The sequence below is a fragment of the Alligator mississippiensis genome, chromosome 1 (assembly GCF_030867095.1).
Source record: "Alligator mississippiensis isolate rAllMis1 chromosome 1, rAllMis1, whole genome shotgun sequence".
In the NCBI taxonomy this organism is placed as follows: Eukaryota; Metazoa; Chordata; order Crocodylia; family Alligatoridae; genus Alligator; species Alligator mississippiensis.
In genome coordinates this window covers 201,175,327-201,202,693 of record NC_081824.1, presented here as the reverse complement: position 1 = coordinate 201,202,693, position 27,367 = coordinate 201,175,327, and the positions used below count along the sequence as shown (strand labels likewise).

The following is a 27,367-nucleotide window of genomic DNA, read 5'->3' as shown; positions in this document are numbered from 1 at the left end:
ATCAGGGTGATGCTGCCCACCGTAGCCCAGAGGCATAATACACATACAGGAAACTGGGTACTCCAGGTGTGGCCATCCACCAACTTGCATGACAAACTAGGTTGGAACAAAGTACCTCAGTGATTACAATCAGTTACTGTACCAAAAATGGGCCTAGAAGTAATTACTGCAGGCAAGAAGCTGTCCACAATTAAAAAGGTAACAATTTTGACCTTAGTGGAGCTGCAGGTAGACAGTTCTACTTACACCAAGACTGAGTACTGATCCATCCCTCCTAATGCAATCAAAATGCCAGCTGGAACAAGAGTCAGTCTCCCTCCTTACTTGTGTTGACATGTAGCCAGAATAAAGCCTTTGAAAAAGTATAAGTACACCTTTTTGCTTGTCACTACTGTACAAATTCAGTATGTTTGCTAAGCAGAGCCGCAGTTGTGTGCGTTTGTTAATTACTACTATGTAAAAACTATTTCTTGGCTGCACTACTGCTGAAAGCTAGATGTTTGGATTATTCTTCTTGTACTGAAACTTTAGAATAGTATTTACTTGTGCCATAATCCAGGGCTTTCTGAAATTTTCTGGATTAAGATGCAAGTTCTGGCTAATAAAAAAAGTAAAGGAAGAAACTCTCCTTTTTCTGCTTGGAGGATAGACCTTAGAACAGCAGTTTAAAAAAATTAAAAAATAAATAAAAGAAAAGAGAAAACCTTAGAACTGGAGGGGGAAAATACCGTAACTGTTCAGCACCTTGAGAAAATAAACAGCAACAACAAATAATTCCATATATACTCACATACCACATACATTCCCCTCCCCCCCCCCCAAAAAAAAAAAATCAGCTCTCCAAAGCTGGGTTGCATATCTTATGTGGTAAAGGAAATCATTCTCCCTACAACAGGAACTAGTAGGCCTGAGTGAAGTGGCTAGTATTTGCTTCGGATTCAGATTCGGCTGATTTGGGGGACAGCGATTTGATTCAGTGATTGGAATCACTGTCCTGAATCAATTTGCCCAGATCTGATTTGGAGATACAGCTGCAGCCGAGTGAAACAGGCCCCATCCCCCGCCCGCTCTCCCAGCCCCATCAGTGGCTGCCCCACAGGCCCCAGCATCCCCATACTTTCAAATAAAAAAAAGAAAAAGAAAAAGCCCTGTGCTCACCAGCTCCTGCCAGGCAGGGGAGCAATCCTCACTACCCCACTACTGCCTCATGCTGCATGGTGGAGCTCTGCCACAAGCCCCCAGAGGCCCTGACAGCCGCTGCAGCAGCTGGTGAGTGCAGGGCTTTTTTTTTTTTCTTTTTTCTTAAGTGCCAGGACACTGGGGCCAGGCGGGGTAGCTATTGACAGGCTGGGAGAGCAGGCAGGGGATGGGACCTGTCACGGAGTCCAGGTCCCGTTCCCTATGGTGCCGAGCGGGGACTGTCCGAATCTCCAAATTGATTTGGAGGCTTCAGATCAATTCAGACATTTTTATTGGTCTCCCAATTCAATTTGGAGAATTGGCCACTGGAAAAAAATCGGGCTGAATCTCCTCTGAATCAAATCAGCAACCGAAGAATCACATGGCCCTAGAAGCTATGCTATAAAACCTGCTCCTTCTCTTCAGCCCAGCAAGCAGCAACGGTAGAGTCTAGTTCTAACTGTTTCATAGCCACTGCTAGGTTGGCACTGGGCAGTAGCTTTTAGCTGATCTGAAAAAATCTGTTACCAATTTGGCAGCAGCTATGAGAGGGATTAACACTACAGCTTCTGCTTAAAGCAGTTACTGAGCTGGCTTAGATAGTGAGCTGCTGCATGATGCGAGTTCTCTCTGAAGTGAGCCAGGACTCTGGAAAGACCTTATTTTCTCTTCGTTCTGCCTTCCAAAATCAAGGAGCATTTCTTATTTGGAGATGTGTGGTATGTGAGAAAATATAGTAACAAAACAATGACAGATTGAGGGTGCAATTCTGGATTTACTGAAGTCAATGGCAATTCTGTCACTGGCTTCAGTAAGGCCTGTATTTCACCTTGACTGCAGTAAATGAGGTGCTGTAATTAGCATGTGTGATAAATTACTGTCTTCAGAGAGGGGTACAGCTACTGGAAGACCTGGAAGCTACATCCAGCTAGGGCTAGGGACAGAAGTTGTACATAAACTGGGTTAAATAATCAGAGGCTAGTTTAAACCTGTAACAGAACACAAGTTCAGTGCACATAAACCAGTTTCAAAATGGCCAAAACTGGTTGAAGATAAAATCTGGTTGAATGTAGTATCAGGTTTAATGAATTTGGGTCAAACAGGTTTATGGAATTTCTGTCCCAGACGCTTTCCTGGTTCAAGTTAAATAAGAGTCCCCCAGCATCCCAGCATGCTGTGCAGCCCTGGGCTGGGCTGTGCTCTCTGCTCCAACAGAGAAGGGCTGGTCCCACCCCAGCTGCCAGCCCTGCTCCTGGGTGGGGATGAGGCTCCAGGCTGCAGCTCTGCCCAGGAGGTGCCAGGCAGCTGATACTCTGACCCTCTGAGTTGGCTCCAGCAGAGCAGTGGCGCCAGGGGCCGTGCTCACTCGGCAGCTCCTGGGACAGCAGCAGAGGTCTGGAACAGGGGTGGAAGAGGGACGGGGAGAAGCTGCTGTTTTTCTTCCCCACACCCTTCTCAGCCAGCCTACTGGCCATGGAGCAAATGTCATCGGGTGACTGGCCCAGTTCCCGGCTGCAGAAAAGCCTGCAGTCCCACCTGAGTTGGAAGCCAGGGCCTGATCACCCAGCCGTGCCCCCTCCCCAGCCAGTGGGCCAGCTGAGGAAGGAGTGGGGGGTGGAAATGGCCTGCATTATGGGTTTCCCACCTTCTGTACTGGGCACAGCCTAGCTGAGGTCCAAAGCTGGGGTAGGGGAGGGCTGTTTACCCCCAACTCCCTCTTCAGCCGGCCTGCCAACCAAGCAAGCGGTGTGGCCATGAGATTGGGCCAGCTCCCAGCTCAGGCAGGGGAGTAAAGCCCCCACTGTAGGCTTCCCCACAGCTAGGAGCCAGACCGATCACCCAGCCATGCCCGCTGCTCAGCCGGCAAGGCAGCTGAGGAGGGAGTGGGGAAAACGCCCCTCCCCCCCAGCCTGGCTTTGTACCAGGCACAGCCCAGCTCAGGGTCCAGGGGGTGGGAAGCCCTCAGTTGGGGCTGTTTTCCCCCTGCATTCCCTCCTTAGCTGGCCTGGTGATTTGGTGGTCAGGTGATTCAGCCAGCTCCTGGCTCAGGAGTAAAGTCCCCAGTGCAGGCTTCTCTGCAGCTGGGAAGGAGGCTGATCACCCAGCCATGCACCCTGCTTGGCTGGCAGGCCAGCTGAGGAGGGAGTTGCAGGGGAAACGGTCCCCACTGGGGGCTTCCCACCCCTGCACTTGGCACAGCCCAGCTCGGGGTCCAGAGCTGGGTGGGGGCCATTCCCCCCTGCCCCACTCCCTCAGCTGGCCAAGGAAGAGGAATGGCCCGGTGATCAGCCCAGCTCCTGGCTCTGGGTAGTGGGGAGAACTGCCCCACTGAGGGTTCCCCCCTCCCACCTTGTCCCAGGGAGACACCAGCTGGGGGTCCAGTGCCAGGTTGAGGGGAGAGTTTTCCCTCCTCCCCTCCAAACCAGCCCAGACTGAGAAGAGAAGGGCAGAGGTGCCCTACCGAGTGCTTCCCCCCTTCCTCCTGTGTTGGGGAGACCCTGGCTGGGGCCTGGCAGGGAAGGACAGATTTCCCCCCAGGTCCATCCCTCAGCCTGCCCAAACTGAGGAGGGGGCATGGCTAGGGGGACCAGCTTTGGGCACAGGGACAGAGGGAGAAACACCCCCTAGGGGCTTCCCTCCTCCCCCTTCCCCAGTGCTAGGGAGACCCTGGCTGGAGGTCTGGTGGGGAAGCATTCCCCCCACATCCCCTCCTTTGCTGACTGGAAGCTAGAGATGAGGTTTGACTGGGGAAATCACTCATTTCCCCACTGGCTGCCAGGCTGGGGGGTGAGTTCTAGTGCTCCCTGCTTCCTGGTATGGGCCACTGCAGGGATCTGGCTCTCTTTTACTTTTGAAAAGTGAACATGAAGTCACTTTTCTTATCAGTTCAATCTAAGCAGTTTACAGAAACTTGCAAAGATTGAATCAATTCAGCCTTGGGCTTTCTGAGTGTCTGTGCCTAGCCAAGAGGTCTAAAAATCTAGGATCGGGCTCTGCAAAGACTACACTTGTGTATTATCTGCATATCCCTTTTGCAAAAAATACTAGCTCTAGTAAAACACATTACTTTCTAAAATACAACATTATTAATCTCAATAACCATCGTTTCCACAACAAAGCCTGAAAGGGCTATTAACCATATTATGATGCTGTATTTTCACTTTGACTATTTAATCATCTATTCATTTTGTGCTCTGATGTTATTAATGATTTTATCCCCAAAACAATTGGTTTCTAAATAAATGCAGTTATAAGTTACATAAAGAGTACTTAGAAATTAGATGTTTTGGAGAAGATATTAAAATCGATAACATTTAGCAAGTTTAGAATACCCCAAAGTGCCAAGTACGCATATCAAGTGCAATACAATAGCTTCACAACCTTATGCCTGGTCCTTTCAAATCAAAGATCACACACAGCTTAGCATAACTAGAAAGTTAGAGACCACTTTTGAAAATAATGGGATACAAAACCCAATTATAAAGGGACCAAGCTGTGCAAATCTTTTTATTCTCTGCCATGTATTTCAGTCTTGCATAAGGGGTGCAAATCTAAGGGTCACTGTGGCAATCTTGTTTTAAAGTAAAATACCAGACGGGGATTTGCAGAAGTCCTAATAACATTTTTATCAGACTAATAACATCTTTATCAGAAAGTAGTAGTAAAACCAATTATTTTCTCTTTTTTCAATAGTTACATAACCATTCTAAATTCAGATGATAGGTTTTTCAAAACAAAATGCTTTGGAAATTTGAAAAATTTGAAAAATAAAAACTTTTAAAAATTAAAGAGCCAGAATAGGTCCAAGGAGGTGATACTTCCCCTCTATCGGGCGCTGGTCAGACCACAGTTGGAGTACTGCGTGCAATTCTGGGCGCCGCACTTCAAAAAGGATGCGGATAACCTGGAGAGGGTCCAGAGAAGGGCCACTCGTATGGTTAAGGGCCTACAGACCAAGCCCTATGGGGAGAGACTAGAGAAACTGGATCTTTTCAGCCTCCGCAAGAGAAGGTTGAGAGGCGACCTTGTGGCTGCCTATAAGTTCATCACAGGGGCACAGAAGGGAATTGGTGAGTATTTATTCAGAAAGGCGCCCCCGGGGGTTACAAGAAATAATGGCCACAAGCTAGCAGAGAGCAGATTTAGATTGGACATTAGGAAGAACTTCTTCACAGTTCGAGTGGCCAGGGTCTGGAACGGGCTCCCAAGGGAGGTGGTGCTCTCCCCTACCCTGGGGGTCTTCAAGAGGAGGTTAGATGGGCATCTAGCTGGGGTCATCTAGACCCAGCACTCTTTCCTGCTTATTCAGGGGGTCGGACTCGATGATCTATTGAGGTCCCTTCCGACCCTAACATTTATGAATCTATGAACATACAAACACTTCTGAAGCATGGAGAAATACATAAGGAACAGGACTGACTTCAATGACCCAGGAGATCTCTTCCAGAGCTCTTCTATTATAAGCAACCACAACACAAACTTACCATGTTCCATCTTGAAATCACTTCAGTTTTTTGTCCCTCCCCCACTACTACTGGAAACCTCTTCCAAATCTCATTCCTCTGATAGCTCTTTCAAACATCCAGTCTAATATTTTTAATATTGTGTTTACCTACTGTTATTACACTTACACTGTCCTTCAGCAGAGCAGGCCTAACCCTTCTCAACCATTGTTTTGCCAAGCTGAACAAGTCAAGATCTTGTAGTCTCATTTCACAAGGTAGGTTTCTCAATTCCCTTAACACTGCAGAGCCCCTTCTCTACCCCTGACTCGCATCTGAATTTGTCTTTCTTGAACATGGGTGAAAGGAACTGTAACCAAAATCCTAGCAGAACCTTTTACTATGACATAATACTTACTCTACTTAAGAACATAATACTTAGAATTGAAAAAAATTCACCAACTGTGATTGCAGAATCACAGCTGCCTTCTTAAAGGCTGTACCACATTGCTAGCTCATTGCTAGGTGTATGAATTGATTAAAGACTACTTTCTCCTCCATCCCAGCTTGTAAAAGCTGAGCCCCCAAGTTTATAGCAGAATTCTTATTCTTAATTTCCAAGTGTACAACCTTGTTGTGTGTGAATTTGTTAGTCCAGTCCTCAAGGTTGTCCAATTCTCCCTTTAGGACACTCTCATCCTCTACCATGCCTGCTATACCTCTCAACTCAGCGTTATCTGGAATTTTTATCAGCCCACCCTTTCTCCTTGTAAGGCCAAAAATGACACTGTTAAATAAGATCAAATCTCAAAAATTGTGGAATTCTACTAATAACCTCTATTCAGCCCCACAGTATTCATTTTGGTCATCTCTCCCTTAGCCAGCTCCTCATCCATCCTACAATTCTCGTATTAATCATGATCCTCACTAGTATCTTTGCATGTGGCACCATATCAAGTGCTCTGCAGAAATCTAAACAGAGAAAACTGACCACATCTTCCTTGCCTAGCTAATTTGTTACCTTACCCAAGAAAGATATCAAGTCACTTTGAAACAATCTATCTTTTCTAAACTCATGTTGCATTTTATCAAATTTTACATTTACTTCTACATCTTTAATATCTTTCATTCGAAATCTGTTCCAAAATCTTGCACACTACTGAAGTCAGATTAACCAGGCATGCAGTTGCCTTAAAACTACTTCTACCACCTTCTTTTCTTACATATAGGTACATATAGGTTTGTACATACATTATTCCATCTGACTTGATAGCCATTAAAAATCCTTGCTGCCAAATTTAAGATTTCATTTTCCAGTTCTTTGATAATTTTTGGATGGTATTTTTTGGTCTGCCCAATATGAAAAAATTGAGAGCAGAGTTTTGCTTCCACCTGAGATGTGGAAATTTCCTTTTCCATATTCTCAGTCCCCTCCAAACCATACTGTCTTTGTTCCCAGGTTCAATGTTATCCTTACTAAAAATGATTACAAAGTACTGGTTTGGGTTTCAGGCTATAGGTGGAATACTTTTTATTTCATTCCCATTCTCAGCATAATGGCTCCACTTCTTTCCTCCTCTTTGTTTATAAAGACACTTTTGCTAATTCTTTTAATTTTCTTTGCAAGGTCCAACCTTGTTCAACTTTGATTATCAAAGAAAGAGATAATCGCTCCCCCTCCCACTTTCCTTATAGGCTCCCTGCTTATTCTTGATACTCTTCTTGATGTGATTATTCACCCATTTAGGTCCGGAGCATTTCCCTCCAAATAATTCCCCCTCACTTGTGGTATTGTCTGACTTAAAGAAATTCTAAGCCTCTTCCACATTCAAGACTTTGAGCCCAGCCTTTTTGCTAATGATTTCCTTTACTTTTTCCAGACCTTGCCAATTACAAATTGAAACAGAAGAAAAAAGAAAAATTAAAACCCCTTACTTGAAAATCTATGTTCTCACATAGCCTATTCAACTCCCTCTCTGCAGCAGTGTGTGGATGAGACTGGTGATCACTCTTTCACCCATTCACCTCTTCCACATAGTATGCTCTCTCTCTCTCTCTCTCAACCTTTTGCCTCCATTCTAGTCTTTCCTCTACTAAGAAAAGAAAGAACTTGGGCAAATTCCACCCCCCCCCATTTTTTTTCTAAATAGTCATTTCTTTTGTTACAGGTTTCCAAACTTTTCTTCCAAATTTCATCCATTGGAAATATTAGCATAACTCAGCTCTGTACCTGTAAAAGAAAACTGACCTACCTTGGTGGTGATGCTGGTGGGGTATAAAATGCAAGTGCTGAAGGAAAAGGTTGTTTTTTCAACGCTTGTATAAGATTGGGCTTATATTCTGGATCAACACACCATAATGAACCTTTTCCATTCACCTGCGAAAAAACAGAGTAGTGTAAATTAGAAATTTTGTGAGAAATTAACAAAACTATAGAGGGGGTGACCATTATAGTGCTTGCTAATGTATTATTACATAATGCCCTCTTATGCATCACAGCTTTAACTCTCTGAACTGAAATGGCACTTCCATTTTAAAGCCTCATTTTCATGCACTTGAATTTATCTGCTGGAAGCTGTATGCTCTCATTTGAACCTCTGCTAAATATGTTTGTAAGCCTGAGGAAAAATCTGTCCAGCCATTTTTGAGGAACAATTATTTCCCCATTTCTAGAAATAGGGTCCCAACAGGAGGATGGCGCCCTCTCTCTCCTGGACTTTGGAGACGCTGGTAGGTAGGTCATAGGCTGATTAAGGAGCTGTGAAGGGATGTAGGATCAGCCTAAGGCTTATGGTCAAACAGTCCAGAGCACCCTGTTCTGATCTTGGCTGGAGCTAGATATAATAGGAAAGGAAAGCAGGTGGTGAAGGGAGAAAGCACATGTGGGTATGAGGCCAGAAACCATCTTGGTTATGACAAGTGGCAGATCATGGCAATGTCTAGGGGTCTAGATGCTTTGTTTTCTGAATATAATTCAACTGCTTGAACTCAAAGCCCTGAAGTAAAGTTCTTATGAATTTAGTCAGTTGCTCCTTCTTTTGCCCTGATGCACAAGGAGAAGGAAATCTTATTGCTGCTTAAAAGTAATAAGAACTGGAGTCTCTACTGGCTAGAACTGGTTTGGAGGCCTTCCTAAAAAAGTTTTTCCCCTCCATCAGTTTCATGTCGATTCTCATTCACATCCTTTTTCTTTTCTGTAGAGAGGGGTACAGCTATTGGAAGACCTGTTGGCAAAGATAAGCATCTAAAAAAGGGCTAGTATTTAAAAATGTTTGTAAAACATTTATCATTTTTGCCAAAATCTTTTCACACTCTACCAAAGGCACATGTCATTACTGAGGACTAAACACCCAGCCAAAAAACAATCATTTTGAGTAATTACATAAGGAAACCTAATTTTTAAATCAATAGATAAATAAAAGTGAATTAACAACTTCATAACTAAACCTTTTCAAATGTTGTCCTAACCCTTAAAACAAAACCACTTTTGGCCTGAAACTAGATGGAGTTCAGCATCTAAGAAACATACATAAATTCAAGGGCTGATCTACAGTTTGTGTACAGCTATATCAGTTTAGAAATCATTAAAAACAATAGAGTTCTCAAATGTGTACATGGTATAGAGATTTTGAATTACTTTATTCCCACCAGTGTATAGACAAGCACTTAAAAATGAAAGCAGTGAGGGTTAAATTAGTATGGCTCAGCAGCTTTTGGAGTTGCTATTACAACCCAAGGGTTTTTACAAGAGATTCAGAATTCCAGAAAGAGGAAATACAAATACTTCAGAGTTGATGTCCAAGCCCTTTTTATTTCAAGAGTGTCTTCTTCACTGATTTTTCTGTTATCCAGCTTGAGCAATATTCAAATGACTTTTTGTCTCTAAACATTCACCATCTCGAGATTTTGGGTGGACTGGCAGCATATTATAGTCAGTCAGAAATGTAAGCTGCTGGTCAGTTTTCTTCCCAATTTAAACAAGGTGACTGAAATCAACTGGGAGGAAGGTGGATAGTTGTTCTGAGTTACCTTAACTCCACTGAATCCCTTCACTTAACACCAATGCAAAGACAATTTACACTTTAGCAGATAAAACTAGACCAAACCAGGGCTTGTCTACATTATGGACTCTTCGCTGCTAAAACAGAAACTCATATTGGGGACATACCATATACTGGCAGAAAAAAAAATTTCTTCTGTGTTAACTATACCACCTCCTCAAACACCACAAGCCCTAACAGTTTTCTACCAGTCTGTGTGGTGTAGCCCCATCCATACCAGGAACATCGCAGACATACATACATACCCACAGATAAGGCAAGCATGATGGAAAAGCTTCATGGTGTAGAACAGACCGTGGCCAATTAAAAACTGGATAAAATATTCAAACTGTGCCTTACGCATTTAAGCATTAATTCAACTGAGATAAACTGGCTCCAATACTTAACTTTTCCCTATTAGAGTGTTTTTCTATTACGCCAGTGACTTCCTGGCACTTCAGCCATATATTACTCTGTAAAGTTATCATGTGTTATATCCAGGTGACAAGCAGATTAACTACAGTGCTGCTTGGCAGCACATGCAGATCTAACACTAGCATCACCATTTTACTGCTCATTCCAAATTATTAAAAACTGATGCATAGAAAGCTAAGCAGGATAAAGTATGCCCTGCTCCTCCCAAAGGCTTCTGTGCCTACTCACTGCTACCAGGGGAAAACTCATTTTCAGGCCAGTTGCTGCTTGTAATACAGGAGAGAAGTCAGATAGGAAGCATTAAAGCAACATTATGGCCACTGACCCAGTACATCAGCTCACAGCTATATGGGTAGCACAGCCAAGTTTTCCAGCTGAGAAATCTGGCAGCATCTTACAAAGGCCACAAATGCATATGGCAGAAGGAGAGAACAACAACAAAAAGATGACATATAAACATTTCTCAACTAATCTGTAAAATGGAGAATAGAAAAGTCACAGAATATTAGAGAGCCATTTTCATGTATAGGGTATGAAATACTTGCGCTAGATAAACCTCTAAAGAATACTAAAATAATCTTCTCAAAATTCGCAGAAAGTTTCAGAATAAGGTCAAAACTTCAGCAGAGAGAGAAACTTAGCTGGCGTAAATTGTTTTAGACTTGTTAACTTCACTGGGACCGTAATAATTTACACAAGCTGAGACCTCACTTTTACAACATTTAAGAATTTAATATTCAAGTAATATTCAATTTTGCCAAGGCTTAAGAAAGCACTGCTGCAGCATTCAGAAAAGCAGCAAAAAAATCACCAGGAATTATCCATGAGATTAAATATTGTGTTATAAAGCAATTATTAAAAGCATCCACTAAGAATTCAGAAGATTCAAAATTCAGAAACAGATGCGTGTTACTCTTGAGTTACTTCAGAGTCTTATTACAAGATAAGCGCTCTCTTTCTGCAGAATTCCTTTTCCTTGTAGTTTTATTTATTCTGAAACTGAGCTGATTTTGAAAGTGATGTTGGTATATGTTGTTTATTTTAAGTAAGTGTAACTAAATAGATCATTAACTATTCACTATTAAATCATCTCCCAGAAGAGATTCAGTCACTGAAGGGTAGAGCATATATTGTCCCATATTAGCCTGGTTTTGTGCAATCATTGTGTGGCCAGTGAACCTGATCTCTTTCCCAGTTTTCTTCTGGGATTTCATCTCTCTACAAATGTCTCACACTTAGCCTTCTGGTTCATTCCTTTTCAGCCTGTTCCTCCAAGGACCTGGCTCACTCTGGCTATCTTTCTGAATAGTTCTCGTTCCTTTCTGAACAGAGCTCACGGAAGGATCATTATCAACAATTGTTCTATACCATACTCCTATTCTGGAACAGGATGTACTTTTCATATACTAATTATTTTTAAAAAATGGTGCAGATGAGTTACTTAACTGTAATGCAAGTGAAGCCACAAAGACTTATCAATGAATAAATACTGCACTCAGAGCTAACACTTAGCAAAAACAACGCAAGGCCCCTGGCAGACATTAAATTAGAGACACGATGAGATCCAATGTATGTGCATGGCAGGAGACAAGATTGCGGGAGTGGGAATCCGATCCCAATTGTGCCGTATTGCCGGTAAAGGGGAAGCCCGAGATCACGATCCCAGGCTCCTCCTGCACTGGAGAGTAGGAAGCCAGTCAGCTGATCCCCTGCTCTCAGCCTTCGGAGCACACCAGGACTCTGACTGGTCAAGGACTCTGATGGGCCTCAGAGACTGGGAACCCCAATCAAAATGATCTGTGCTCCCAGCCTCTAGGGCATAGTGGAGTCAGGCACCCTAGAGGCTGAGAACCCCAGGGCGATTAGCTGCTGCTCCCAGAAACTGAAAGTGGCAGCTGAACAGGACTGGCAATTTAAGACATGATGGGAACCAGCCATAAAGTTATCATGTATTCTGTGAAATAACTTTGTGGCTTACTCCTTGTTTTAGTGCATCATTAATTGCATTAACATGTGACTGAGTAACTATGAAAGACAAAATTAAGTACAATATAGTATGGGTACATCTCAACAGTAGGCTGAAGTACAGTGCAGTATAATACAGTGAAGTACAGGGCACAAGCTAGAGTTAGAGGACTAGGCTTAAGTATCAGAAGCAGTGTAGCCATGGCAGCCAGGAGAACACTTTGAACTAATTTAGTTAAGAAATATCCTAAATAGCCTTAACCTTAATTAGGATTTGAAGGTCACACACCATCGTGGTATTAGTGGGTGGGTGAGGGGGGGTGACTTACTACCTTCACTGCTGCTACCAATATGCTATCTGAAATGCAGTTACAGGGTTTAATTTCACACATACCAAAACAAAAAGCCTTGTATTGTTGACAAGGTTCCTTGGGTGAATTTGATATCTTTTATTAGACCAACCCAAATAGTTGGAGAATAGTTATTAAGCAAGCTTTCGGGTTCAAAAACCCTTCGTCAGGCTAAGGAAGTTTCAGCAGTTGGTATGTGCTTTTCCTGGATGGAATGAATGGTATTGTTGATTCATTTTAAGTTCTGGGGTCAATAAGCTTGATAAAAAGAGAGAGCAACAGAGCAATATTTTGAAGTGTATTGCAATGTCTGTAACTTGACTTGGTGTAACTTTACCCAGCAGCATAAAGCAAACTAAATGGAAACTTTCAAAATTACAAATGTTTGCATTATTTTATGACAAGTCTCCAAGGCCAGTTAACAAATCTCCGTGTAATACTGACTTCTATGGGTACACTAGTAGCAAACTGGGCAAAACCACAACACATGGCACCACATTCGAACTGAAAATAATTCACCAACTCACTGTTATTTCTCAGTATCACACCTTTCATCAAGAAGTCTCTTCTCTTCTCTCCAGCTACAAATTCACAGATGAATCTTACCATTATCTGACCTGTGCTTCATCAAAAGTAAACCCTACCAAAAGCAAGACATTACTGCTTAGTTACCTCCTGTGTGAGGAATGAGGCACGTGAAGGAGACCCACAATAACGCAGACTGGGTCTCTGCTGTAAGAACAGTCTAGCAGAGGTCACGAAGTATTTAAAACACAAACAAAAACACTCCAGTGACTACTGTCCCCACTGCCACTCTGAGTAGGCTATCCAGAGACCCCAAACTGTACAAACCATGGAGGAGGTAGAAGCCAAAAGAGCACAGGTTAAAGAGGTTAGAGTTAACTGAGAAACCTCAAAAGCAACTGGAGCATATTAGCGTCCTGAACGTTTAGCCAACAGCATTCAGAAGAAAAAGGAAGTCAGTTGTTAAGAGCTGTAAACATGAAATAAGCTGGGATTCCCAGTCTTCAGAAGGCTTCCTCCTGTTTTAATTTAACTTGTTTCACAATATCATTGTTTTAATTCAGAGCTGCAGAAATTTTAAACAAACACCCAGAAGTTTGGATGTTGATCTTATCTGAATTAATAAAAGCCCTTCTCTTCACCTACAGTCTTTTATCCTTGCACAAAGCCCCTCTTCCAGCAAGTTACCGCTTCCTGAAGTTACCCTCTTCACTTCCGCCATCCTGGTGTCTTTAGAGAAAGGATGCCACATCAACCTCCTTGCCCTGGAGAGGTGGAAGTGAGGCTTCTCTCATTGGTACCCACGCTGCTCCCTTCCCTTCCCACACTAGTGTTCCCGTTTCTCTGCCCCATTAAATTGACTGTACATCCTTGTCCCCAGCCCCTCCCATAGACAAGATTCTCCATTTTTTCACAGCCACTGGATCTGTTTGTACTGAGAGCTTTCTGAAGTCCTCCCACTGGTACTAGCAATAGTGGCAGTGCTAGGGCAAGACCGGATCAAAACGATACAGGGATGCCTGTGCCTGGGCTGCACTTTACTGCTGACACTAGTGGAGCAACACAAATGCTAGTGCCACAAGGGAGAGGAAGGATGGTTCAATGGTAAATAGTATAGTCAGGCACCTGGGAAGCCCAGGGTCAAATTCTTTGCTCTGCCATTGGCATCCTGTGTGGTCTTGAGCAAGTTCCTTAGTCCCGCTCTGAAATCCACAGAGGAAGTGTGCTTATTGTGGGTTTCACTAGATTACAAGTGATCTGCAGGTTTTCTAACACCAGATACTGTTAGGATTGACATGGAATGAATAAAATTGCAGCCAGGACAGATCTCCAAAACTGCCAGTGTGAACAAATCAAGGGTGTGCTTTCTAGCATTCCCTCCCCAAAGGACAGGCACCTCACTCTCACTGATCCCCCTAGTTTTAAAGATATGTCTATAATGGAGAAAGCAGAGCTGTACCACACTAGTCACACACACACTTGCTCTTCAACTGGCAGCAACTTCACTGTATCTGTGCAGAGGCAGAGCTTGTTGGACTGTGTGCAACTCTTTAACTAGCATAACCACGTTTCCAGTCTGGGACCTACTGTACTCAGAACCAGCTAGCTTAGGGCATCTCTGCACTGCACTATATAGACATTTCCTGAGCCACTCTCTGCTCTGCATTCAGATAGCAAGGGGAGCAAAACTGCAGCTCAAGTAAAAAGGGCGAAGTGGTCGCAAGCTAGTTTCCTCACTCCTAGTGATGAAATCATCCCTAATAACAATGCCTGCTTCCGCCTTCCTAAACACACAAGAAGCGGCTCTAGAATCCTTCAGATGTTAGGACATCAGACAGCCAAGACTCTCTCACTTTTTTTTAAATGGCAAACCTAGGAAAGATACACTAAAGAACAGCCTATAGGGAATGAGCCTGTACAGACAGAAGGCATACTAGAGAAAACAGGTTTCGTAGATTCATGCATGTTAGGGGCTAGAAGGGACCTTACAGATCATCGGGTCCAGGCCCCTGCTCTTGGGCAGGAAAGACTGCTGGGATCAGATGACCTCAGCAAGGTGGGTGTCAAGATGCTTTCTGAAGATTGCCAGGGTGGGTGACTGTACCACCTCTGGGGGGAGTGTGTTCCAAACTCTTGACGCTCAACTTGCAAAGAAGTTTTTCCTTATGTCCAATCTGAAACAATCTTCAATCAGTTTGTGCCCATTGTTTCTTGTCCTCCCCTGGGATGCCTTGGTGAACGGATGTTCCCCCAGCCCCTGATGTAGGCCCCTAATATACTTATAGGCTGCCACCAAGTCCGCTCTGATCTTCTCTTCTCCAACCTGAATAGTTACAAGTCTTTCAGCCTCTCCCTGTATGACCTGCTCTCTATACCATTTCTATGGTTTTCATGATCACTCTCCAGAATGGCCCACACTTTCTGCCCCTTGCCTGCCTTTTCCTTACCTTTGGTCTCTGTCTGTACTTCTTTATAAGGGGCAAGACTTTTGTTGGAACGTGACTTGCAATTATACCTTTCAGTTTTGAAGGGCCCAAGTGCTATTATGGGTACATTGGGGATTATGCAGGTACCCTATAACCAATGACCTGCTACAATACCTTCCCCATTTTTTGTAGGCTGCAGCTCCCTACCATCCACCTCACAGGATCAGCAGCCACAAGACGGATTCAACAAGACAATCAAACGGCAAATCTGAAAGACACAACTGTGACAAACTAAGTCAAACATATTTCAACTCAGGAATCCCTCAGCTCAGTTTTAAACCCCGACAAACAGCTTTATGTAACAACACTGCAATAAGCCCAAACAAAAAACTGATCTATAATTTTAACCAAGCAGAGATTTGACATACATACATCCTGTTTCCGTTGTATAAGTAGTTCCTCTTCTACACTGCAATTCTGGGTTTATAAGAGAACTCAAAATAGCTACTTTCCCTCCAGCTAATTAGATTATATCACCACAAATGCACTAACACACACAAGTTGTCAAAGGAGTGTTAATAAAGGCAGAAAAAGGAGGTGTTTTTCCTCTAAAGACACTAGAACAAACACACTTTTCCAAATCAGCAAGAGTATAGCCTTGTCTTGCATTACTAACAGCTCCTGAGCAACTGAGTAAAAGGAAATGCTACCATGGCAACAAAAACCAGGCCGTTATTTGAGACCATACCCCAAACACTTAACTGTCCCTTAATTGCACAACTTTCCATATCAATTTCTCCAATTTTAGAAACTGAGGTGAAAAAAAACCTCACAATTTTTAGTGGTCAAAACAATGGCTATCATCCCACAACACACTTTGGAATGCTACCGCTGAGCTTTGGGTCTGAAATTCATCTGGATGGCTTCTGCAGCACAATATAGACAGGGATAAAATAAACCTATGGTGACAGAATTTGAAAACCTCTCTGATATCTCTGTGAGGACACTGGCATTTCTTTTACGGAAACTACTAAGGATGGAAACCTTGCAAGGCTACTTCCTGGCTAAGGTACAAACAAGATGTTTGAGCAATACACAAAGAGACCCCCCATCCATAATAAAACCCTGCATGATACAACTTTACACCACAACCTTGCCAACACGCTCACCTTCCAAATGCATGTGATTGTCATGAGCGCTAAAGATAGCATTAACAATGAAAGAAGGAACAAGAAGAAATAATTTCCTCTTGCAAACCTTTGCTCATAAAGGAAGAGCAAGGGTGATATGCAAATAGGTAGAACCATATAATGTGGGAAACTGCTCTGAAACCAAAGTGAAACCTAACAACTAAATTTGGGTTATGATCTTAATCTCTATTATTGAAACCTACATTTCAAGATGATCAAATGCCAGATGTTCACTAATGTTTCCAGGAAACAATAAAAAAAAGTCTTCCAGGGAATAAGCTTCTTTTGCAAAGAACACACTTGGAGCATATTCCAAATTACAGGTTATAACCCTTGGTGCAGTGTGAATACTAGACTTCAGCAGATTTCTAATGTCAAATTTCTGAAGTCATCATCTTCATGAAACACAAATGTCTCCTTGGTTCTCCTCCTATTCATTTTAAACCTAGTGTCCCTCATTTCTACTTGGAAAGAAAAGGGGTTATGATGTCCCAAAAACGCAAAACAACCCAATGTACTTTCATACATATACCCAACGCAGGCCTACCAAAGAAGATGCAATGGGAACTGCAGTCATCAATTACTGGCTTAATTAAGTTTCCAGCAAAGGAAATTAAAAAAAAAGATCACCACCACATGCTTAAGGCATGGGGATAAGTGGAGATAAGGAGAATAATGGAGCTTAAGCAGTTCACATCCACTTTGGCAAACAAATTTGTACGTTCACTATTTGAAGAAAGAATGACGCATGCCCCCGGTGGCTGTGGGGGCACGGCTGTGCTGGTGGCAGCAGGAGTACAGCGGCGGTAAGCGTGGAGCTCCCACAAATGCCACTAGCGCCGTTGCCAGGGGGGTGACGAGCAGCAACCGTCCACAGGCACCGCTGTAGTGCCTTTTTGTAGGGGGTGCACCACCACGCTCAGGGAGTACATGTGCACCCCCTATGCATCACCCCTGATTTGAAGGATTCTTGACAGAACTAGTCACCTGATACAGGTGGGGAACACCTTCATATAACAGCTACAAAAAGATGTGGGGGGAAAACTAGTCTTTGTGCTCTTTCTCCTCATACCCTGGTTCTGATGGGGCAGCTCATCTTACTCTGGGAATGAAGCAAAATGAAGATAAAAAATCCAAGGCAGAGAGAGAGAGACAGAGAGAGAGAGAGAGAGAGTGAGAGTGTGTGTGTGTGTATATATCTGCACCAATAGTAACTGGACTGTAAATGGGCATGAGAGAGACCAAGCTCTAGAAACTTTTTTTTTTCTCCAATCAAGAAGTCATAACATAGCATCTGAGAACACTGCCATTACAGAGGGACCACAGTGAGTGAAACCCAAAATTTAACTTTAAGATTAAACTTTTGCATTTTGTCCAATCCTCCTTAATTTACTGGCTGCAAATTGCTGAGAACTCTCTCAAAGTTTTGTTCATTGACAAAGTTTTCTTTTAGAATACCCATTTTAAGAAACAGCTTTAGGCTCATTGTGTGCGTCTAGATGAGCACACACATGCAGTTTGTGCTGTGCTGCTGATTTGCAGTGTGGTGGGCTTTTCTGCTACCCCTGGTGTCAAACCCCACCCCCAAACTTGCAGCTCAAAAAAGCAGGACAGTGCACGTGGTGACAGCATGCACTGCCTGAAATTGGAGCCTGGCTGGCTGAAGCCACACTCTGGCTGCTGGCCATACTGGATCACAGCTGCTGGAGCCCCACGAGGCCCCAGGACCCCAGGTAAGGCTGCAGGGGCCAGCCCAGGTGCTATCCCATGCAGTGCAACTTGCTCTGCACCAGAGCATACATGCACGGGCATTCCCTGAAGACAAGTAGCAGCAGCACGTAGTTGTGCTGCTGCTATCTATCCTAGGGGAAACATGTGTGTGCTCATGTGGCTATTAAGTCTGTGTTTACAGGCAGAAGAGAAGTCTTTATCCCATCCCCTTGAGAACACATGAAACACTTCTCTAAAAGGGGAAAGTACCAGGCAGTAGCCCATGGATTATGAAGCACTCTGACTAGCCTGCTGGAACTTCAGTTGAACACATGAAACAAGGCATACCCAGCTTATAACTACGACAGCAAACAAACACCCCATGTTTGAGGCAGATAGCTCTTTTGGTTAGCTGGAAAAGGATTTCCCTTGGGCCTAGGAAACCCAGTTGTCCCAGGTAGAAACTGGCTGTGCCCCTATTTTCTTCAGTCCTGGTTAAGGAAGTGGCAACAGAGGAGCTGCTAATGTTTGAAACACTGCTGGGAGAGCCTAGCCAAGCCAGAGATCTTATTCTGAACACCAGAGGTAGGTTCAGGGCAGGCCACATACTGACTGCAAACAGGGTAGCTTCTTCCTGGCTGGGGCAGAATGGATCTAGCTTTTCTCCATGGGTCACCTTTAACCAACCTGCTATGGAAAGCCCAGCAAAGGCACATTGAATACTCTACACTGAGTTGCAGGGAGTTTCAGAAAGTGCATCATTTTCAGTTGTTGGAGGCAAGACAGGAAGTGTCCGAGTTCACTGACCAAGACAAAACAGCTTCTTGATCCCTTAGAGAGAATATTGCTTCCAGAGGAAAAAGAAATGAAGTCCAAAGAAGAACAGAAGATCTGTAACAACCACATTACTACAGTCCTCAGCTAGAGCCTCTTAAGAGACAGATTTATAGACAGGGCTCCAGAAATAATGACCCTGCACCCAAGTCCAAAACTACAAGTCTGCTTTGGCTCCAAACATGCATAAGGAAAAGGAATCGTTTGGGAAGATTTGGGACATGAAAGAAGGACTCTGATTTAACCAGAATGTACCAATACAGCACACCAACAGCTCTTTTGCGCCTCTTATGTATTTTACAGAACGTAAAATTAAAAACAAAACAAAACAAAAAACCCCTCTTCAATGGCTGCGTCTTCTCTCTGTTGGGGGATGTTGGCATCCTTTCTACATATTTCTGTCTTTCAAATCAGAAATACCGCATCTATAAAAATTCTTCTCTTACAGGTTTCCTGCAATGACAACATTTTTAATATAGTCTTGCATAAGAAAAGAATCAGACCATTTGTATTTCCTGATGCCCTTATGCCAAGGTATTCACTTTAGATTGGCAACTATTAACAAAAGAGTTTCCAGATTGTCTCCTGAAGTTCAGCTGTTTTCAATCACAGATGAGATTCAAGAAATCCAGAATCCTAAATACAGTACGATTTTGTTAGTCACTACTAGTTCTGTTTAGAGTATGTCAAATTGTAACATTTAGTGTGACCTGTAGGTATTCATCTCCTACCCCCATAAAAGAATAGACATCTCCCTACCTACCAAGTGTGTTTACTACAAAAATTCAACATGTTCATGCTAAAAATTGTGTTGTTACATTTGAAATGTTTCCAATGATTCATTCAATGTCCAAACTGGCATGCTGTGTCCACTCCCACCCCTCTTTTTTTTTTTCTTTGAAGGTACATGACATCCCTGCCAAAACTAACTGGCTCTCTGGATAGTCCTCCACTATGCAGCAATATCAGGCAGCACTGTGCCCCACGGATGCACAGAGCCTACTTGAACGATATCCAAGATAAATATATTACATGCATACATGGTGCGACTATAACCTGATTCTGTACATGTGGGCTATTCCTAAACTCCAGCCAGGCTCAGTGGCAACTATGACAATAGAGTGAGGCATAGCAGGAAGGAAACATTGATTTTTTTTTTTTAATTCTATTCTTTCTTTCTGTGCAAAGGCAGTGTTTGTATGAGCAAAGGACTAACAATTTTAATGAAATTATCTGCTCTACTATATCTGATTAATATTGGATTATGTTTATGTTCCCTTGTGCACTATAGCTTTTTCCTTGCGTAAAGCATTCCTACTTAAGGTCCAGGATCTTTTCAAGCAGAGGCTGTCAATTATGCCATATTGTAACAATTAGATGGATTTCTACATTATGAATGTTATGATGTGGCTAATGTGTTTGAGGAAATAGAGGTTACTTCTCTTCATTTACAGCCGACTTCCTGTGGAACACGTCACTAGTAATGTGGCTGAGAACAAGGTCATTTTTCTGGATGAATATCTAGATTTACAGACTTTCTTCTGAAAGGAAGAAATGTTTCGTGCATTAGAGTGACACTTATCTTGCATAAATGGCAACATATGCATTCACTTGGTCTCTACGTAAAAACCCTAAATTAACACATTGTCTATTACAAATAATCAATCAATTTATAGGGAACTGGTAGAATGATTAGAATCATCAGGAAAATCATTAGAAAAGAAAAAAGTCAGAGGCTAAACTACTTTTCACTTATGTCCGAAAATAGCACTCAAATGTCTGAATGGCTATAGTTTTATACAAGATACTAAAGCCTCTTCTTGAAGTAACAGTTCAAGAGGACCATGAAGAACAAGGAGTTGATATAAATATTTAAATAACTATGACAAATTTAAGGATAATAGAAGTATAATCCAGAAAACAGAGATATAGTCCAACAATAGCAACATAAAATTTATGAGATTAGTCAATCATGAGTTCTAACCATGGGGGGGGAGGGGGGGAGAGAGAGAGAGAAAGAAAAAACAAACAACTCCACCCAAAAGCGCACATGTGCATACGTGCATATACACATGCATACTGAAAAGGAAAAAAAAAAGTCAAGGGGTTAAGTCAAACAGTACTAGGAAATACCAGAAGCTGGCCTGAGCAATCTTAGTTTGACCTAGTTTTCCCACAGAATCCTCCGATTCATTCAAGGCATAGGACAATACATGAGAGAATGAATCAAAGTTGCAGAGTCACTAAGGCTAGGTACAGACATTCAAAAAGTATGAAGTGGGATCAAGCTAAGTTATACGGTTTTCTGTAAGCACTGTTGTTTGGATTGGTAGCAAACATAACACACATTCACCTTTTGCTGGGGGTGGGGGGGAGAGGGGAGTGCACACTGGCTGTCTCTCTTACACTGGGTTCTGCCATTATTAAGGCAGTCTATGTATGCCAAACTTCTGTTCTGTTATGGGTTCAGACTGGTTCTGATCACTGATTATGATCACTTATACTGCTAAAAATGTGAAATGTGATGTCTATACCTAGCCTAAGACTGTTAGTAGCTCCCCTGCCACATTCTGTTGCAGAAACTGGAAAGCATGTAGCAAATGAGAGGGGATATACAGAAACACAAAGGATGAGGTCTCAAAGTTAAAAGCTTCCGAATGTCACACTGGATAAAAACTTGAGTAAACAAGGAGAGAGACATAGAAATCTCAGCTCATGACACCACAATGATGCCCAACTGAAGTAATTACCAGGGTTCACTTTTTAAATCCAGTCCAGACTATAGGTCAAACAGAATAACTTAAAGCAAGAGAGGACAGTTAGGCCTGACTAGAAGAAGAAAAGCATTAAAACTAAGAAATCTTAGGCCCTGCCACACACACTACAACTTAAGATGTGATTAACTGTTTAAGTGTGACCCAGACATGTGTTCAATCAATCAATGGCATGATAAAAGAGAAATAAGGCACAGAGTTATTCCACAGTGTGGAATAACTTTGTGGCTCCTTCCTATCACGCCATTAATCATGTGGCCATGTGCTCCCCTGTGGCTAGGAGCTCTGTCAGCTGATGGGGCTCCCAGCTGCAAGGGTGTACCATGTGCTTCTGTAGCTGTGAGCATAGTCAGCTGCAGCTTTCAGCTATGGAGGCACATGGTACACCCCTTGGTTCTGAGCCCAGATTAGCTATGCGCTCAAGCACCCTGGCAGCTGGGAGCCCCATCAGCTGATGGAGCTCCCAGTCACAGAAAAACAGGTTGAATCCCTACAGCTGACAGCCCCATCAGCTGACAGGGCTCCCAGCTACAGGGGAACACCTGGCCCTATGTTCAATTAATGGCGTGGTAGGTATGAGCCATGATCCTCAGCTAAATGGGCTCCCAGTCTTGGGGGCACATGGTGTGCCCCTGCGGCTGGAAGCCCCATCAGCAGCAGCCTCTGAGCCATGGAAGCATGCTAATTGCTGGTGCAGTGGGGGCTCCACCTGCATGGACAATAAGGAGTGATGGGTTCTGATGCTGGATCCCACAAACACAGCTCCTGTCACACACATTTGGCATGGCAGGAGACACAACTGTATTGAATATCAGATCCTATCATGCCTTTACCTGAACATCTAGCAGGGGGGGGCCTTAGACTGTATTCCAGGTTCTGGAGACAGATCTGCTTATAGACTCTTTCTACTTGTATTTTTCTATTTCTGCTTTTACACTCACCTGGCTTTTGTCCCACCAGCCTCTAAATTAATTTACTTCTAGCATCCCTCTTTCCCCTCCCAAGCCTACCTCAGTTTCTCCTTCTGTTCCTTCCTCTTGTGTATCAGTCAGGTGGGTTGATCAGTTTCCTCCATGGTACTTGCATGAGACAGAGTGGAAGAGAGAGCGTGGGAGGGAACAGGCGCCTATACCCCGGGTTGCAGGATGCCATCTTGACAGAACTGAGCTACTCAAATTCCTATAGACCTTGTGCATACAAACCATGTGCCACTGCCAACTCTACTTATAATAATGCTAAATACAAATATAATATGGAATAAAACCCACCAGCACCTATTAGAAGTGGCATTTCAAGCTACCTTCTGTTGCAAAGCAACCATCTTTCGTTGCCAAGAAAATGCTGTTAAGTCTAGGATTCCAACAAATGAAAATATCTGTGTAGTACTGTGCATTAAAAAGAACTTACTTAAATAAAAACCAACTGACAAAGCAGTTTATTTTAGTTAAACATTTCCCACCACCAAAAGAATCTCACCTTGCCATGGCTTCTCTCCACCTTCCGGAAACATTTGTTCAGGGAAAGATTGTGTCGGACTGAGTTCTTCCACCCCGTAGGTGCTGTAGCAAAATAAGGGAAGCGTTCCAGAATCCAACTGTAAATTTCTTTGACTGGCAAGCTTTTATTAGGAGAATGTTCAATAGCCATGTAAATGAGAAGACTAAAGGAATAAGGGGGTTTGGAAGTGGCTGATTTTTTTTCCATGTTCTGGTAGCAAGATGGTGAAAAAGATGGCACATTATCACCCTCAATGTCAAACAAAGGGCTAACCATTGGAAGACCCTCGCTTCCAAGGCTGAAGTTTGTTAGAAGATTAGTACTTTCATGCAGCCAGTTCAAGTTTGTGAGCTCATCATCTGCTGATTCGCTGTCCACTAAAGTGGCTTTTGGTGGAGCAGCATCAACTGCTTCAGGCAAGCTTCCCATTCTGTAAATCTGCCTTAATCCTGCAGCTTTTCCTGCTCCTGGTGTTTCAGCTTTCTTATCCGGAGTCATTCCAGTTACTGGACCCATTTAATTGTATTGGTCTATAACAAAGAAAACAATTATAAAGTCAATGCAAGTCTTAAAAAACTTCTCTTAGTACAACCATTGCAACAAAAACAGAACCAAAATGAATTCAGCACTGCATCTGCCCTGTCCTGCTCAGGGGTAACACCACATTTTTAAAATTTATTAGAATTTGTTACAGCCACTGGTCATTAAAACTCTGAGACCTGGTGAAACTTTATAGTAATATCGTTACAAAATGATAGCTCCCACTGCTTTGTGACCAGTTCCTTGTTTCTGAAATTATGTTAACTACCTAGGAATTCATATAATTTGTCCTAACACACTTATATACAGCAGGAGTGGGTATTTTAAACATCACGAATTGTGAAGTGGGAGATAGACTCAATAGGAATATTGAATGGGAATGGTGCTTATACAGGCAAAAAGTAATAAAAAGAATTCTTCTGCTGGTATAGAGTAAAAAAGTACCCCAAATGGAAAACACTCATGGCAAAGGACCTTTTTTGTTTCTACAACCCTATCTACCTCAAGGTTATTTTACAATATTCAACGATATATTTGGCAACATGTCAAATGATCAGACCAAATCTAATTACCCAGTCCTGTGGAGGTATAGTTACATCAATATACACTATACCTGGAAAGTATGCCTACTGGGGACATAATATATTGCCAGTATAATATATCTACGCCAGCAGCTGATGCCAGCAAAGATGTCAGGAAACATGTCTCTTCACACCCCTGATCAACATGGCGGAAGTCTATATCATACACCTGGCCTTGAGGCTCGTTTACAGTACAGATAGGAACATGTCCCATATATCTGGACTTTGATGTATCCAAGAGACAAGGTTTCAATTAATAACATAAGAATGTAAATTAACTATAAGAACATAATGGGTCAGATCAATGGTTCATCTAGCCCAAGATTCTGGTCTCCAACAGTGACAGAAATGGATACCAGTGAACCAGATATCTCTAGAGTGATGTAGTCCAGTATATTCAACTAGACATTTTAGGTACATTCATGCTTCAGTTGTGCTCGCCCTTCCACACTACCAAAGTGCTCACAGTGGGCATTTACACACATGCTCCATGAGGGGTGGGGAGGTAGGGGGCACTTTAATTAGAGCAGCTCCAAGAGCTGGAGCATCTCATGTATCAGCATTCCCACACTGAAAAATGGGAGCAGAGGTGCTTTAACTTTAAAAAGTGCTTCCACTGCCATTTTTAAGCGTGGGGTGGCTAATACATGAAATGGTAGTTACCATGCTCCAGCAGACTTGATTAATTACAGAGCGTAGGAGTAGCCTTGCTGCATGTGTATAGGCGCTCAGTGTTTGCAGCAGTGCATTCTAGGACTATCTGGTCAGCTATCCCAGATGCCTCAGTAGTACTGACCACAGGATTCTGGGCAATTGCCAATGTTATTCTCAATCCCATGTACATACAAAAGTCCTAGGATTTCTGTACTAATCTGGAATACACCAACAATACAGAGCCTAACAAATTATTCTCCTTCCCCTACCCTATTTTACCAAGTTCTAGCATTGCACTATTATTCTTCAGGAGCTTGGCAACAAGCACTCCAGTATTGGCTAAATGTTGCTAACCCATGCTGACCTAGCAACATTACCCAATCCCAATCTGTTCAGTCCTGTCCCATATGGAACAAAAGAGCTGACCAATTTAGATTCAGTTAGTGGCCTCACTCTGTGGTACTAGACCCTGTTCTACATGCTAAAGGTATTGTGCAATTACTGGGAGATCAACTACACATGCAAAGTACTTATCACACAATAAAAAGCTCCAACCAGCTAAAGTTAGACTTGAAAATGTGTACTAACTTTACACCTGGTTGCTACTGAGCTTTAATTTGCATGTAGCAGGGTCTCCCCTGCAGCTGGGAGTCCCAGGTACAGGTGTGCACTGTGGCATACACAGTAGGAGGCACTACTATGCAGAGCCACCTGCCTCACTATGCCAGGCCCAAAACCATGCTTCAGGAGTCTCCCCCGGGGAGACTACAGCCAGCTGTCTTGTTTCCTGGAGAACACCTGTAAGCCTCCGGTAATGCTGCCACCACCCAGGCACTGGTCTCTGATAGGGCTCTATGCAGCCAGGGGCACACAAACCCTGTGAACCTTGGGGGTACTTTGTCCGTGGTAATATTTCTGGGTGCTTCTTTCAGCCCGAAGCATCCAAAGATAGCATCAGGTAGAACTGACGGAAAATAAAAAGACAAACTTCACTGGCTAAGCATAGAGGCAGAAAGCCTCTTCTCTCTCTCTCCCACCACAGTAACACAGCAAGGCAAGCTGTAACCCGACACACTTTGAGCAAACATAAGCACGTGAGCCTTACACAGTCTTGAACTCAATGATCCTTTTAAGATGCGACTGGCCTAAACATAATTCCTAACTCCTGGCTAGTTTCCAGGTTTTTACTTACAGAAAATCTTCAGGCAGCAGCCTGGGATTGGGCTCCTTCTGCACTGGCAATAAGGCACAATGGGATCTAATGCAAGATCCCACAATCACGCTTCCTGCCATGCACATGTGGCATGGCAGGAGGCACAACTGTACAGATCACACCTAAGTAGGGCTCTACCAAACTCGAGGAGGCAGCCAGCCAATATCACAGGCAGATTATGGGGCCAGCTGCCATTTTCAAAGGATTATAGCAGCTGCTCCCCACCCCCATCCTCCAATTGGCTGGGGGGAGGGCGGGGGGGCTGGTGGCTCCACCCTCTGTCACTGATTGGTGAAGGCTGTCTGTTGTGTGGCCACGACCCTCATCGCTGATTGGTGGAAGGGCAGGGCTGCATGACAGCTAGCCTTCTCAGCCAATCAATGGCGAAGGGAAGTAGCCACCTTGCCTGCTCACCTTCATTCTGGTGGCCTCTCTCTGCCCTTCCCCTGGGTGGGCTACAAGGCCAGAAGGACTGCCGACTCCCATTGGGAAGCCAGCACTTAATTTTAGTAAGTTTTTTTTCCACCCTGGATTTCACAGAGATCTGATTTCACAGTCTCCATGAAATCTGTGCCACCTTGATTTGGGTAGGTCCCTATGCATTAGATCCCATCACACCTTTACTTGCATGTGTAGAGAGCCCCTACCTTGACAATCATACAACAGACCCGCTCAACAGCAGGACTGTTACATCATTACACCTATAATCAGAAACGATGCCTTTGGAAGTGAAGTATGTATTAATTCAATCATGCTACCAACTTACAGCATACATAAGCTTTTACTCCAAACTCTTTGACCAGGTATGGACATTACACTTTTACTGGTATAAGTGATCAGAAGCCAGTCTATACTCACAACAGAAGTTCAGCATGCAAAATTGGTCTATACTCGTAACAGAACAGAAGTTCAGCACACGGAGGCTGATTTAACAATGGCAGAACCTGGTCTAAGATTTACCACCCTTGCCCACTCCCCCCACCAAATGGTGGATGTGCATTGTAGTCACTAC

At 43.3% G+C, this 27,367-nt stretch overlaps 1 protein-coding gene across 2 annotated transcripts in view; it reads right to left on the bottom strand.

Moving 5' to 3' along the window:
* FOXN2 (forkhead box N2) overlaps nt 1–27,367 on the bottom strand; it is a 68,820-nt gene that overhangs the window by 15,559 nt on the left and 25,894 nt on the right. For both annotated transcript variants that reach the window (XM_014610960.3, XM_006274703.4), the window contains exons 2-3: nt 23,347–23,897; nt 7,874–7,998 (exon numbers count right to left, since the gene is read on the bottom strand). In XM_014610960.3, coding sequence (XP_014466446.1) covers nt 7,874–7,998; nt 23,347–23,883 — 662 coding nt within the window. In that variant the 5' untranslated portion in view covers nt 23,884–23,897. The remainder of the gene's footprint in view (nt 1–7,873; nt 7,999–23,346; nt 23,898–27,367) is intronic.